Source organism: Cololabis saira, chromosome 1 (genome assembly GCF_033807715.1).
Source record: "Cololabis saira isolate AMF1-May2022 chromosome 1, fColSai1.1, whole genome shotgun sequence".
NCBI classification, from domain to species: domain Eukaryota; kingdom Metazoa; phylum Chordata; class Actinopteri; order Beloniformes; family Belonidae; genus Cololabis; species Cololabis saira.
The window spans coordinates 29822979-29839311 of NC_084587.1; the positions used below are offsets into that span (position 1 = coordinate 29822979).

The following is a 16333-nucleotide window of genomic DNA, read 5'->3' on the forward strand; positions in this document are numbered from 1 at the left end:
CACAGTCTTATCCCCATCTGTCTCCTCTCTCCTCTTTCCCTTTGGACTGCTTTCCCATCAAGAGGGAAACTGCTTTTTATACACACATGATACTGTCTGCTTTACGCATTTGCTTGTTGGTTATTTAGCTGGGTCTTGGAAACAAAACAGATGAAACGACAGCACGGGCTCCAAATCTTTTTTTTAAGTCAACAATATTCTCTTTGTGCAGCTTGCATAAAACCACCCTTAATATAAAATATGTGCATTTACACCAACTAATGTCCCACTGTTGGCCAATGTCTGCACTTGGTTTGCACCAGCTCTTCCAAGACCAATATCCCAACAAAGTAACTTTTGCAGAATTGACCTCAAGCTTGCGTGAAGTCTCTCAGCAGTCTGTTTTCTAACCAGCAGTCATTTGTTTTGTCCTCTGTTTAAAGTAAAAGTAGTCAGGCGTTGAAGCATGTAATAATTATGTCTGAAACGCGAAAAAAGCTGTTTGAGGTTGCTGCAAGTTGTGGCATCCCACTAATACTGGTCCAAATAGCATGTTTGTGGAATGCCAGCCAAGAGTGGAACCGCCTCTGTACTTTAGGTTTGGACCAAGGAGGCAAGGGTCTCACAACATTCGTAACCAACCTCTTTTCTATTTAGTATATATATATATATATATATATATATATATATATATATATATATATATATATATATATATATATATATATATATCTGGATCCAGATAATGCTTGCCCCTGAATTATTATGACATTTTTAGTCATACTGAATTATTATCATCAGTGCTCATACTCAGCCTAATTGCTTTTTTTTTTTTTTTTGATTGGGCATGGTAGTCAACTGTAAAAGTCATACTGTGCTGGGGAAACTCATAGCTCTTTCTGAAGAGATTTCATATCTTTTTGAGTACAGAAAAGTGTGATCAAGGCATTCAGCCAGTTAGCCCAGTTACATAAGAATAACATAGCAAATGGTCTCAATTTGTTTGGTTTTAATAGCTTAAGAAAGGTCAAGCAACAGCAGTGTTTTCATATGTGGAAGGTTCATTGACATCTTCTGTGGCTTTTTTTCTTCGAGAAGAAAAACACTTGTGAAATTTAGGAAACTTTATCATCTTCATCATGTGAAACGTACACAAAGCATCATCAAACCTGTGAAGTGTGAATGTTTAACCTCCTAAGACCCAACTCTTTTTTGTTTGTTTTTTTTTTCATTTCAGTCGCCCTCGAGTCGTCAATAGAGCTAAATCATCCACCTGTTTGTTAGACCCCATCTCGACTCAAAAATGTTTTTTCTCTTATAGATACGACAATACTGGACCATCAATTTATCCATAAACTCAGGATATGTACCACAGGTTTTTAAAGTTGCAGTAATTAAACCTTTAGTTAAAAAAACTTCTCTTGAACCAGAAATTTTAGCTAATTGTAGATCAATTTCCAACCTCCCATTTCTATCTCAAAATCAGGAAAAGGTAGTTGCAAACCAGTTACAGAATGTGACCGTTTGTATAGAAGTGATCTATTTGAAGTTTTTCAGTCAGGGTTCAGAATGCATCATAGCACAGAGACAGCACTGGTTCGAGTCACGAATGACCTCCTTATGGCCTCAGATAAGGGATTAGTGTCCATACTGGTTCTACTGGACATCAGTGCTGCTTTTGACACTGTAGATCATGGCATTTTACTGCACAGGTTAGAGCATGTTGTTGGGATTAAAAGGACAGCTCTAGCTTGGTTTAAATCATATTTATCTGACAGATTCCAGTTTGTTCATGTACATGAGGTTCCTTCAGGACAGACGAGCGTCTGCTAAGGTGTTCCGCAGGGTTCAGTGCTAGGGCAAATTTTTTTTCAGTTTATACATGCAACCATTGGGAAGTATAATCCAGACTCACGGCATAAATTTTCATTGCTATGCTGATGATACGCAGCTCTATTTGTCTATGAAGCGAGATGAAACAGAACCTTTAGATAAACTTCAGGCATGCATTAAGGACATCAAGGACTGGGTTCACACAGTTTTTGTTTCTACATTCCAATAAAACAGTTGTTATTTTTGGTGCCAAGCATTTTAGGAAGGGATTAGATGGCGTTGTAATGGCCTCCAGTACAACTGTGCGAAACCTGTGCGAAATGTTCTGGGTCTCTGGAAAGAGTCTAGAGAGAACTTCTATTGGAATAGACGCTATATTAATAAAATTGTATTGAATTGAATTGAATTGAATTAAGCAGAGTTAAATATTATGGAATATGTCTTAGAGTTTGGAGTCATTTGTGAAAACTTTGGACGAAAGTTTTCAGCAAAACATTGCACTGTAAAAATATGAGCAGTCCTTACACACCTTACCTGTCAATGGTCATTATATTGCGGCTGATCAGATTAAATTTGATAAGTAGGCAGTGTCTGAACAGTTTTTTCTCTTTTGTGTGCATGAGTTTTGGGATTTGATGTCAATGAATTCAGGGATGCAGTTCCTGGAAGAGCACTGAAGGCAGAGGTAGGTTTGTTTGGCTACTGAGCTCAGAAATCAGGATTTTTATTTATTAGTTTTTCCTTCCTTTTAGAATTTTATATTCTGCCTAAGACACCTTTCCTCTATATGTCATTCATTTCTTCAGCAGCAGTTACCTTTGATCACCCTGGTACTACATGAATATTTGCTATGAGCACTGATCAGTTTAGATAGGATTTTTATAATCTCCCAAATTAGTTGTCCTTTTATAATTACATTTATAAAAACACAATATATGTAATTACAAATACACGTTTTAAATGATTACACCTGATATGAGTAGTCGTCTTTCCGTCCTATAGTGTTGCCCCTTTTTTAACAGACATGTTAGTTAAAAGCTGTTTTATCACCACACCCAGTTTGTTTTATATAAATATTTTATTAGTGTTACTAACAAGCCATGAGGATTTCCCCCAACCAACAATTCTTAATGCAGATAAAATACCAGATACAGAAAATGACAACAATAGAAAAATTAGAGTGTATATGTACACACACACACACACACAAGTATATATATATATATATAAACAAATAAAATATACATGCATGTGTGTGAGTGTTTTTATGAAGTACAAAACCTAATCCATAAGACTGTTTGGAAAAAGGATTCCAACCAGTGCATGTGATGTAATGTGATTTGCTGAGCGGGTTTTACTTGAGCGAAGATACAGGACACTCATAAGTTCCTTGGTGTCACTGAGTATCATCCTGTTTGGGGTCCCCATACTTTGCATTTTCAGCAAGCTCTCAAAAAGAAAAAATACAGCCGAGGTCCAAATGAGTCAGTTATTCTCCATCAAACATCCCACAGATTCCATGTGCTCCATAAAGCCTGTCGCTTGACGGTAGGCAAGGACATTACATGGGCAGTTCTTATTTTCTGCTTCAGGCGTTCAGTCTTCTTTCTTTCCCCCAGCCTTTCATCTGTCTGTCTGTCCTGCTTCACCTGATGCCTGTTCAAATAAAAAACAAAGTGAATATCAATACAAATGAGCTCCTCTCTCTTTTTGGAGCTTTTTCTTAGCTCCTTTTCATGACAAAAGAAAACAGTAAAAACCTAAATAAATGTCGTGATCACATAAATGCCAAACATTTACATTTACATTTGCATTAACATTTTTATTACCTGGGGCATATCTGTGACCAACTACGGTATATTGTTACATCTTATTTTCAACTAAGTGTGGCTTGAGAGAGCAGCACGCAGGTTATTCCTGTGAGAGTCAAACTGCAAGTGGGTTAAGAAAGAGGATTTATGTATTATGGAGAGAGAGGAGGGAGTGGGGGATAAGTGGAGATGCTGCCCTGAGGCCAGATTTGCAAGGGGGGGGGGGGGGGTTTACCTCAGATCTGTTATCAGCTGTGTTGGTGTTAACGGAAACACTTTGATGGGAGAGACCATCAGATGGGAAATGAGCCGCTTCATAAATTAACTCCCACCCTCACACACACAGCTGTGCACTCACCGTTGTCTGTGTCTGCGTCGGGGCTGATGTGGCGTTTGCTGGTGCACATGCACTCCAAGTGGTCCTCCAACTTCACATGCACCTCCCTCAGCTTTGGCCGCCGCCGTAAGTACTCCACCTTTGCCACCTGCCAGAGACATTACGTGACTAAGGTTCAGTAAAGTATTTGCTCTTCAAAACCAAAATATATAAGAGGACCATTGTCAAGAGGAACTAAAATGTGTATTTATCAGCATGTCCTGCTACCACTCGTGAGCATTTCGGCTCAGGCAAAGAACAATGTATGTTTCTGCTTCTCAAAACAGAGTTAGAGAGTAAATAAAAGCCTTACAAGTATTATTATTAATTGTGTATTGTCAATGAGGACATCCATTCTATAGATCTGTCCAACTTTTCCGGTTGTTACATGCAGCATGGCCTACACAGTCTTTCTTGAAGCAACCAGGTACCAACCATCTGACTTCCGTGTTGAGTTTCATGGGGAACTAATATTCGTTGCAGTTCCTTGACTGACCGATGGAGGCTGGCTGCAAAAGCTAGTCAATCTTTGTTGACTTCATGTTAAAATGTCCAACCAAAGAGCAGAAATCAACATATTTCCAGCCTGATTCAAAAAACTATTTGGGTCTCAATTGTTTGATTTCACACCCATGAAAACCATGAGAGGGATGAATGTTTTTCTTACCGTCCCATGAGAATTTATATAAAGCATTACGTTTATTTCTAATATGATTGATTGCCAGTCAGCTCAGCCAATGGCTAGCCATTATCACGTTATCATCCTGCATGTTTTAGGTGTTTCGTTGCATCACCACATCTGATTCAAATGAATGGTCATCATCGGCATTTCATTAATGTGAGCACAAGTCTGTTAATGACACAATGGTTTTGTATCAGGGTGTGTTGATGCAAGGAAACAGCTAAAAGATGCAGGACAGTGGCCCTTGAGGATCTGACTTGAAGAGCCTTTGTCTATTGTCTCAAGTTGAGATGCATTTCACATCAACAAGCAGGAGTAAAACATAAAAAAGAAGTAAAAAATGTAGTTGAATCATTTGCTCTCGGTATTACTTTTGATTGTTGCATTCTCTGCTTGATCGAAAAAGATTTAATTTCCTCTGGCAAAATGGGCTCTTAAAGGACACTCCTCTGTCATGTGGTCTCAGCATAGACATTTCAAGCGTGCAGTGTCACGCAGAGATTGTTTTTGCCTCCCTGGCAGTTTGCAGAATTGTCTGGCAGTCATAATATTGAAGAATTCAGAGAACTACCTCACTGGCCTTCGAGGACTTTGTCAAGTTCACATGGTTCACATTCATGTCCAATGGATGTGTTGATGACTTGTTTTTTAACTCAGGTATCGATTTGGGCATCGTGGTCTTCGGTAATCTGCCAGAGTCCTCTTCTTCAACCCCCAGGAGTACGTTGATGATTCTGACATTATTTTGTCTCCCTCTTTCCACTAACTCATTGAGTTTGAGTTGCAGTTTACCCATCTCACCCATGTCTTCATACAGCAACCCAGCTCTAAACTGCTTGCATATCAGATTGTATTGTTTTTGCAGAAAACCTCACTGGTTTTTTGTTACAAGAACCTGACGTAGCGTACTAAAAGATAAAACTCTACCAAGATCATTGGGTGTGTCAAAGAGGGGGAAAACTTCTGGGAGGAGTTCGGTGTAGCAAAATCATTTCGTAGCATGCTACACTATTATTCTACACACTATTCTGAAATCTCAGTATTATAAGAATATGACGATTAAAACTAACAACTGCATAAATGTCAGAACTGTCAAATCTTTAATGTGTTCCAACTAACAAATATCCAGAAGGGGAGGAAATGTATAGGGACATATTTAAAAAAAAAAATCAAAAATCCAATAATGCTAATCATTTGCCATGCCCAGCACATCCTTTCATAATGGTTGCTATCACTGTTCTTAGAGTTAACTCGTCCTCAGAACTCTGTATGTAAATGGCATGCATCTGTCATCAATTAAAGTGATTCTGATATAAAAGCAGATGAAAGTTGGCTGTTGCTGTGGAGTTTGATTGAATGTTTGGGGTTGCATTCAGCTGAGAGTCAGGGGCCACAATGAGTATCAATCAGGAGAAGGGTATAAAAGAATATTGATGGCACTGAATGCACCACTGTCAAAACCATATTCACTAAATGTGGCACAACAGAGCCATCAGGATGATCCTCCAAAGTTCATGAGAAGATGAGGACAAAACTTAACAGGAAACATACGAACATATCAAAAGCAACAATGAAAGGAACTACAGGAGTTTCTAGGAGGTGCTGGTCGCTCATTGCATGTGACTACCATCTCCCATATTCTGCATAAGTCTGGCTTGTTTTCTCAGACGAAATGGAAGCCATTTCTTACAAAAACATAGAAAAATGCAAGATGAATTATACCCAAGAGGTTTTCACAGTCGTCCCAAACTATGTGTAATGGTCTGAGTAGATAATGGTTGGACTTTTTGACCTTAATTCTGTAAGGTATGTGCAAAACCAACACAAAACATCCTCCAGGGAACACCATACCAACAGTGAAGCATTGTGGGGCTTCTCAGCTTCAGTTGGGCCAGGGACAAATGAATAGCTACAAATAGCAGGATATTTTGCTGCAAAACCCTCTGTCGTCTGTTGAACAGTTGAAAATGACAATAGTAGGCTACTGGTCAGAAAAGGTTACATATTCATGGGCTTCTGTATTTGGCCTAAGTTTTGTTTTCTCTCTCTCTCTCTCTCTCTCTCTCTCTCTCTCTCTCTCTCTCTCTCTCTCTCTCTCTCTCTGTTTTTTCTGGCATTAATTTATCACAAATATTTCATTTCACTTACTAAACAGTGACATGAGTGATGCTCATTTTTAGTAATGAGTGATGCTATTTTTAGTCATTCTAATTAGTAATTTTAATTCTGTCATAATGTTTGGGTTTTTAATTATTCACAAACCCACAACAACGCAGCTTATTGTAAGGGGGTTTTAGGGCAGCACTCCAGAAGCCCAAAAGTTCAAATGTAAATACATTTTTGGCTGACTTTCAAGCCCCCAAGACACAATCGGACGCTGAATCAGTGATAACGCTAGCTCACACTGGCCCGATACTTAAACTACAGCTGCTGTTGCCACCCCTCATTCTTGAACAGTCATGCATGTATGCGTACATGTATAAGATCACTGAACTCCAAAACGTGGTACATCAACTTGCTCCTAATGGAGAGACAATGCATCATTCCACAGCAGAGCCTTTACCTTGGAGATACAGAGTCTCATTCCCCCTGTGACATGGGCCAGATATCACCGTTGTTATGGTTAAGACATCAGAATTTATGGGGTCGCTCTTTTTGCTCTCCTTTTCTCACATGTGGCCACAAACCCCCACCCCCGGCTTTATGTGAGCACAGTTGCAGTCGTGACCATCTGAATGCTGAATCTCAGCACATGTGGGTGACTTTATTTTTGATTTCCTCTGTAAGCAGATAATAAACAAGTCCTTTCATCTCAGACTGCATTTCAGTAGGCCACAGCTCAGAAAGTAGAACCCTTTCTTCCTTCTTCTACGTTCCGTTTCTCCCTCTCGACCTCTGGTTAACACCTATTTTCCACTTTTCAACTCACTGTGCTTTTATTTCTTACCAATTTCTCAACACCTCCCTTTCTTTTTCAAAAACCCCCCAGAAAACCTTGGTAGTAATCAGTCCAGTGTTCATACATCAACTTATGTTCATATTTCACGCTGGTTTTACATAATTAACCTGACACTGAACAGTACTGGGTAAAAAATCCAAACACAGCTGGAAACAGTTTGGAAAAGGGAGAGGAAATTACTTGGAAGGTGATGGATCAACCTGTTCAGCTCAGACTGATTTAAGCCAATAAGATGAGCTATTCTGTAATGTTTCTGCACACAGATTTGCCTCAGAAAATTGACTTTTATGGGCAGTGTCCTTCAATCTGCATTCAAACCATCTTAACAGCTGTCAAAGCTGAAAAAAAGGTAATTTAACAGAAATACTCTGGCTTATTCATCATCAAAACTTTCATTCAGTCAAATGTTGCAGTCTTAACAACTGAAAGACTCACAAACACACACACACACACACACACATACACAACTTGGGTCGTCTCCCAGTTGGCAGCCTGTGACTGTGAGTGAGTCTGGGTTTACTGAGTCTTACTTCCAGCTCTGGATGAGATCAAAAGGAAGTTCTTATGTTCCTGAACAAACTCTCTGCCAAACACTCAATCACCAACACATACACGCTTGTTACACTGGGGATAGTGATTGTACTTGGCAGGTTGAGACTGTTTACCTCCAGTAAGTGGCCATGTGTTCACATGTGCTTTCATCAGTTGTGTATGTGTGTTTGCCTTGAGTTGCTGCCACTTAAGGACAAATAATAAAAGCTTTTTCAAAATGCAGTGGAGCAAGCGTTCCCCCAGCACCTGTGGTCGAGCCTGTCGACATAGTCGCCGCAATTTATGATTTAATTGGCTAGCACCTCGCCGTAATTTGATATGCTGACGCTTCCATTGAAGCCTGAAAAGTTGAACTTCTTTCAGCTTCTGATGCAAGCGACGTTTCCAAAGCCAGGCAGGGCACTCACAATTAGGGCAACGCTTGACATCACCCCTGTCAAAGTCAATGTCCAATCCAACAAACAAGTGGAAGCCTAATGTCCCCGCCCTCCCCATACACACACCTGCAACAGCATTCCCTGCTAACAGGACGACATCATCGTTGAAAATCAACTTACTGTATACGTTAACAAATTTGCACACTCATTTGGATAATACGTTCAAACACAGTACATATGGGTGATAGGAATGGGTGATATTTTACCGTTCACGATAAACCGTCAAAAAAATTCTCCACGGTAAGAATTTGTCATCTCACGGTAAAAACGATAAATTCCCGATGATGACGTTTTTGTGTAAAGATGATTTATGGTTCTGCGTTAAATCCACGCACAACGTACGTGAAGGAAGGAAGGAAGGAAGGAAGGAAGGAAGGAAGGAAGGAAGGAAGGAAGGAAGGAAGGAAGGAAGGAAGGAAGGAAGGAAGGAAGGAAGGAAGGAAGGAAGGAAGGAAGGAAATGAGCCAGAAAGAAAGGAAGGAAGGAAATGAGCCAGAAAGAAAGAAAGAAAGAAAGAAAGAAAGAAAGAAAGAAAGAAAGAAAGAAAGAAATGAGCTAGAAAGAAAGAAAGAAAGAAAGACATGAGCCTGAAAGAAAGAAGGAAAGAAAGAAAGAAAGAAAGAAAGAAAGAAAGAAAGAAAGAAAGAAAGAAAGAAAGAAAGAAAGAAAGAAAGAAAGAAAGAAAGAAAGAAAGAAAGAAAGAAAGAAAGAAAGAAAGACATGAGCCAGAAAAAAAGAAATAAAGAAAGAAACACATGAGCCAGAAAGAAAGAAAGAAAGAAAGAAAGAAAGATAAATTCCCATTGATGACGGTAGCATTTAGTATTCTTTTAGAGCAGTGTTTTGGCTCCAGAGACTGAATGTGGTGATAGATTTATAGTTAAAAAGATGGAGTTGAATTGGTTTTTTTTTATCGTCATTTTTATCGTTATCGGGATAAATGCCAGAAATTATCGCGATAATTCTTTTAGTCCATACCGCCCATCCCTAATGGGTGACATGTTTTAGATACAAGAAGCAGATTTTTGACTCCTACCTTGACAGTACGGTGGTGTTTGCGAGCCACCTGGCACCTCATGTTGCTGGTGTTGCAGCAGCCAGTGCAGCGTTTCACCTCCACGCAGGGAGGCCAGATGATGAAGTTGGCCGAAGTGGGATCAACCTGGCTTCTGGGGATTTCATAAATCGTTGTGCGCACTTTGCACACTGCTGGAAGGGCTTCTTCCACCACTGGAAGTCAACAAAGATGTCAAACGTTGGTTTTTTTTTACATACTAAAAGCACTTGCTTAGCTGGATATAGATGCAACAGTGATAGACAACAGTGTAAATCTTAATGAGAAAGTCTTGTTTTCTCCACAAGAAAATTGTGAGTCCGTGTGTCTCACCAGTGCTTCTCCTCTGTCTTGTGTGTGTATGTGTTTTCTTATGATCAGGAAAACTGTGAGAGAAGTCCTTGTGGTAGCTCTGTTTGGTCTCCTCAATCACCTCGTTCTCTGGACGGAGACAAAATAACACACACTCTTGCTGTTAACAACTGGTTCCATCTGTCCGACACACTCAAAATCTGATACTTATTCAGGATACTGCACTTCTAAAGCATTTATTTTCTAAGTTCAGTCCTGATTTCATCCTCTAAAGACAAAGAATATCTGAGCATTCAGTCATATCTGTACATCAAGTTTTTGGGAAACCTTTTGGAACAGATTAAAAACAAGAACCCTTCTAGAGTCTGAACTGATTCATTGGTGTTTATAGTGCAACCCTGTCATCTCAAACTGACTATGTGAAGATGAATTTACGGATCATAAATCAGAATGAAGGAAAAGTGGGATGCTTGCATGCAAAAGCATGTAACAGCTTAATCAAGCACCTCCTGATCAGAGTTGGAGTTTAACCTTGTTATTCTAACTGAGTTATGTTTATTTGTGTCAACAGATTCTCTGCACGTTAATTTTCCCTGAGAGAAATAGCACAGACCTTAAATCAAATTCACATAGAGACACCGACACCATCACTGGATCAGGAGCTTCGTCTGAGGTCAGTCAAAGGTCATCAGCCGAGTCACTGTTTGAGGCATTAAGCTGTTAAAGCCGGACAGTCAGTCAACTTCTGTCAGCTTGCTGGAATTAAGAGTTATTTAGAGCATTTATGTGGCTTTGGTGCAACCGTTTGCTCATCTGGATAGCAGGACGTTGTCAATCAAGTTTTTAAGGCTTTCAATCTTTCCGTGCACCTGAATACTTTTACTTATGTCAGTTATCTATTACTCTTCAGACAAACGTGAAACTGAGGTCAGTTTACATCTGATATGGGATGGTCATCAGACAGGAGTTCAGTGAGTTCAGGAAGTCAGGGCTGACACAAGTCATGTTTCCAGTAGACTTTTTCGCAAAAGAAAAGCGAATATGCGATAGAGGTGGGGCATCGGGAGGGGGGTGGCTGGAGGTGGGGGGTGGCAGTGGTCTGTTTGTTTTGTGTAACTCTCCTAGTTCTTTCTCGTAACTTTGCTTATCTTGTCCTGCAAGACTTCACTTTAAAACAACGAAAAGGAAGATCTCAAATCTGATGATTGTATCAAATGTGATACAAAATGATTAAGAAGTGTTTTAGTGCAACTGCATCGTACTGATGAGGCCACATCACATCCAGCACTGCCACAGACATGGAAATGCGCAAAAAGTGTTTCCATTTCACTTCTGGGATAAACTTGATTATCAAAATGGCTGAAAAACCACCTTGTAAAAGTGTCAAAAGGTTTTTCCTATATTTGGGAGTTTTTTGGATTATGAACTGTTACAGGATTTCTTTTTCGTTTTGCACAAATCTAAGGGCAATGGAAACGTGACTGGCAAGTTGCAGCTGCGAAAAGTAATTTGTGAATAAGTGCGGCAAAGATCTCCAGATCAAATATCTGTAGAAGTTTTGAAATATTCCCAATGGCATCTATTGTGAATTACCTTTGATACTGTGTCTCTCGTCAGTCTTGACAGAAGAAAGCAGAAACATACAAGGAAATGAGAGTAATGATGACCTCCAACAGCTCCCTCTTTCCCTCTGTGTGTCTCTCTCTCCCTCTCTATTTTGCACGCCTTGACGTGTAGGAATTTGAGCATGAATTAAACATAACAGCACAGCAGCCTTCTAGCGAGCCCTCTGCTCAAACAAATAATGGGCAGCATGACAACAGCATAATGAAGCGAGCCACTTGACCCCCACCGAGCAGGGGAGCCATCACACTCGACATTTGCATCTCAATGATGCCAGGATTAATGGTGGCACCGCTCTGGGCTGCAGGCATGAAAAAAATGAATCGGCTACGTCTCACAGGCGACGAGACGTTCCAGGCTGCAAAGCAGTTTGTGTGGCTGGAATTTTGAGTTGTACTCAGTGTCTGTTTTAGACCGCAGTTATACTCTCCTGTCTAATTCACTAATTCAACTGGCTCTGATTTAGCTCCTGGTGAGAGCTGACATCTATGTTTATTGACAATGAATACAAAAGTCTGTTAATATTGTAGACCATTGACATTAACAGCATTTAAAAACAAAGACTTGTCAGTGGTTGCAGCCCGATCGTCTAGCAAACAAAAACATAAACTTCACAAGTAAGGTTTTAAGTGTAAAAATGATGCTAACAGCAACATCTGCCGTGTTCTCCCAGTAATGAGATGACACAGTATCCTTACACTCAACACCAGACTAGATGAAAGTAATGCTTCAATTCAGAACCTTACAAGGAACAGAAGGGGGTGAGGCAGAGCCCTGACCTGTAATTTTAAGGTTCCAGTGTCTGATGTGTGTCAGTAAGTAACCCGCAGTTAAGTAGAAACCCCCTCTGGTGTCCTGCGATGATCAAGATCCTTTTTTTTTTGGTTTTCATCAATGAAATTGCAAGAGGGGGGCAAGGCTTTGGTGGTTCTATGACAACTGGTGTCCTTTGGACGTATTTTTTTAGACCAGAAAATGCATTTTTAAGCGCCACTAATCCAACTGGTGGGAATGCGGTACAGTGAAGTGCTTTACCTACGGAGTCTATCTCTAGCAGCCGCTGGAGGTCGCTGATGCTGCGGATCTCGCTGCGGGAGAGCCGCTCCAGCAGCTCCCGAGGGAGCGGGGACTCCTGTGAGGAGAGGTGGTCGCTTTTATTGGAGTGGAAATATAACGCTGTGCACACTGGTGCGTACAAGGTTCAAAATAATGGTCATGCAAACATCATTTGACCCTTTTAAAAAAAAGTAAATGGTTACTGAGTCTGAATAAACTTGTGCGTAAATGAAATCTTCCGTGCGTAATTACGCAGATGGAGTGTCATTTTTTACATACAGCACACGCCTTTGAAAGTGAAGGCTCTGCTCTAGGCTAATAAAGCATGACATACATTTAAATGCAAGCGTGGGTATCAGGAAACATCTATCACGTATTGTTTTCATGTGGCTTACCTCAGCCGCGGTGCGTAACAGGCACAAGTAGCCGGCGAGGAGGTGGTAGACTGCGGCTTTCATCTCCTCTCAGATTCCCTCCTTAGGCACCAAGATGGGGCAAAAGTCCACTGAAGGAGCCGGGCTGTCGCTCCCTGTCCTGGAGAGCCCAGAACCATCCCTCGGGAGGATAAATGCGCTTAAGAAACGTCAAAAGTCTTTTAAAATTCTTAAATAATCACAATGTAGAACAGCAGCGGTGATCGTCTCGTGCATCCAGTGTTATTCACTTTAGGTGACAAAGGGGCGTATTTTCCAAAATGACATAAGAGTGGCCATGAACCCATTAAGAGAGTTTTTTTTTTTTTTGTGGGGGGGTCTCAGAGTTTCACAGCCATTTCATTGAAGCGTAAAACACCTCCAACAATTTCACTTAAACGAGCTCAAACAAATGTCCAGGCGCTCCAAAGTTTTTTTTTTTGCCATCAGAAGAACAAGTGATGAAAATTTGTAAATTTTATTTTACTTCCACCAATTCAGTAATATCCATTAATTTGTCCCCGACGTGATCCGGTTAAAAATCACATGGTTTTTCGGGTTCCAGAATTTAAATTGATATTCTGGTATTTCGTGTGGTCAAACGATACACTTGGATTAAATCTAACCACATTAGCAGCCCTAATGACGAAATGACGAAAATTAAATCATGTGAGCAAACAAAACAGGTAAAATATCTCCGCTCTGGAGTGCAGCCTCCAGAGAAGTTGGATGAGAGCTCCCAGCGTGTCCTGTGATCCCCGGGCTGAATGAAGTGGAGATGCTTCAGTTACAGGATATAGATGTGCGCGTCCTCGCTCCACTCCACGTGCGCGCTCTGCACAATACACTGCTGAGGGTTGTAGGATGCGTTAACTCAGGCAACCACATAGAAATATTCTGGGAATTGCAGCAGATCCTTTTGAAAACTTTCTGCATCATTCACATTTTAACACCGATGCTCGATGTGTGCTTTGGAATTACTTTTATTTGCTATGATCCTGATAATTTTACTCACTGTGTACAATGCAAGGGCGTAGGTTTGCATAGGGACGGTAGGGACATAACACTACCAACTTTTCAGGAGGCTCAAATTGTCCCCACCAACTTTTAAGCAGCCTTATTTGCATTATATAATGAGTTCAGATATAAAGATAATTTAGATTGTCTCCCCAAATGTTGTAAGGATAGAATTGACCCTACCATTATTAAGTGAATTATTTTATAGCAATGTATTACTCTTGTGGTGAAGGACAATGTAGGCTAACATTTTGTATTTATTGTGTATGTTAATATAATTTAAGTTATGTTCAAATATTGCAATTTAAATTGCTAATAAAATCCTGGAATATTCTGGAAGTTTTAAAAATGTTTCTTTAGTAGTTTTTGAAAACAAAGGTTTGAATCGAACCGTGTATCAGGTGAACCAATACACATGAAAGTTAGTATAAGTCAATACAGATTTATTTTGCATTGATCATTTAGCCTATCAATTAATTAGGTTCATATTCGTGACAAATGTAGCCCTGACCCCCGTTCACCCAATCTGTTTGGTCTTATTAATGTCCCGTCCCCAGCAAAAAGTGTACATGCAGGTTATGCTGTTGTATCGTCCCTACCAATGTTGAGACCAAACCTACGCCCTTGGTACAATGTAAGCTGCGTCCTAAATGCAAAACAGCCCAAGCTTGCAAACAAAAGACAAAGAAAATGTATTCTGTTTACTCAGGTCAGTGTGCATTTCTCCGGCAGCCAGCAGGAGTGCAGATCAGTGACCATGTCAGATGTTTACTTGCTGTGTAATCAAGCTAATTTATGAGTGTCTGCTGTGAAGTAACAGATAGAGGGAAATGAAGCAGACCTCTGTACTCGGCTATTATTCATTGGTTTAAGGTGATTTCAAATGCGGGTGAGGGGGGTGGGGGTGGTAGGACAGGCACATAAAATTAAATAAATCATGCTTTAGAAGCAAACAGACCAAAATGAGGGTATTTGGACAGCGGGTAAACCAATGCTACCAGGACATAAAACCCCTTACAGGATGGCTTCTAGGTGCTTCTTTGTTGCATCCACTTCCATTCGCTTGCATACGATTTTTAGGTCCTCAGCATTGCTGCATCTGTAGACAGGGGACCTGCTGAAAAATGGCTTCATCGAGGTGCAGCATGTGACCTGATGCTTGATATCTTTTTGTCTTACCTCAACTTTCTGGAGGACAACAGTGAAGAACTGAATCAAAGATCGTGTCACTAAAAGATGCCATTCAGTGCCTGATTTAATTCCACAGTCTGCTCACGGGTGTGGATATGGCGTCATCTGTCATTAAGGCTATTTTTCCCCCCATCACATCTTCTTAGTCTTTGTAACATAAAGTGGTTCTTAAAGTGTCATGTCAATAATGGCACTTCTCCACTAGTACCTACTTGGCTCTACTCATCTCAGCTCGGCTCGAATCAACTCGGCCTGGTTTGTGTTGGCTGCTGTGACATATTTGATTGTGTGATCTAAACGAAGAAGACAACACTAAAGATGTAGAACATGGAGGAGATGATATATGTGCTGCTGGGTCTGTGGCTTGTGTTCATAATCAAGTTAAAAAATGAGAGTGAGAGAAGATTCAAGCGGCGGCGCTTTTTAATTTTTTTTAGTTTGTCTCTGTGCTGCTGAAAAGTCAGCTGGAGCCGCGAGCAGCTATGAAGTGACAGAGCTCCTGGTAGATCTGGTCGTTCCTTATCGCCCGGTCTAGTCTAGATCCCTTTTTAATTCTCTCCTCAGCCACCAGGTTTATGAACATCTGCACCTCAGAGTTGGATCATGAAACAGACAGTCAAATTAAATGAACAAGAAGGGCTGATTAGGTACTAGTGGAAAAGTGCCATAATAGTGATTTCCCCGTAGGCGCTTAATTAAGTGATTAAGATAGAATCATCATAAAAGCTTCCTTTCAAACACTAATGATAACCTTGAAATGTTTCCCGTTATTAGGTTGAACCAACATTCCCACGACCAAACAAGGATACCAATGTTTATTTTAAAGGGGACCTATTATGAAAAACTAGTTTTTTCTTGTTTTAACATATATAAAGTGGTCTCCCCTCAGCCTGCCAACTCAGAGAAGGAGGAAAGCAACCAAATTCTGCAGTATCTGTACAGCCGCCCGGATGAGCCATCCAGTGTCATGTGGCTTCTACGAGCCGTTCAGATTCTGATCCCTTTCATTACGTTACGAAAATGCGATTAACATCGGTT

At 40.4% G+C, this 16333-nt stretch overlaps 1 protein-coding gene across 1 annotated transcript; it reads right to left on the bottom strand.

Moving 5' to 3' along the window:
* Positions 1 to 2960: 2960 nt before the first annotated feature.
* Positions 2961 to 13839, bottom strand: LOC133452227 (platelet-derived growth factor subunit A-like). The gene is made up of 6 exons (XM_061731448.1): positions 13070 to 13839; positions 12654 to 12750; positions 10017 to 10124; positions 9666 to 9859; positions 3982 to 4108; positions 2961 to 3468 (listed from the first exon to the last, which is right to left on the bottom strand). The coding sequence occupies exons 1-6, from the start codon at positions 13130 to 13132 to the stop codon at positions 3458 to 3460; spliced, it is 600 nt and encodes a 199-aa protein (XP_061587432.1). The 5' UTR covers positions 13133 to 13839; the 3' UTR covers positions 2961 to 3457.
* Positions 13840 to 16333: the final 2494 nt, after the last annotated feature.

Bases quoted from the DNA above. Each gene is read 5' to 3' on its own strand.
- LOC133452227 (XM_061731448.1), bottom strand. From the start codon at position 13,132: ATGAAAGCCGCAGTCTACCACCTCCTCGCCGGCTACTTGTGCCTGTTA. The intron at 12,751-13,069 runs GTAAGCCACATG...CTCTCCTCACAG, and splicing joins TGTTACGCACCGCGGCTGAG to GAGTCCCCGCTCCCTCGGGA. The intron at 9,860-10,016 runs GTGAGACACACG...GTTGACTTCCAG, and splicing joins AAGACAGAGGAGAAGCACTG to TGGTGGAAGAAGCCCTTCCA.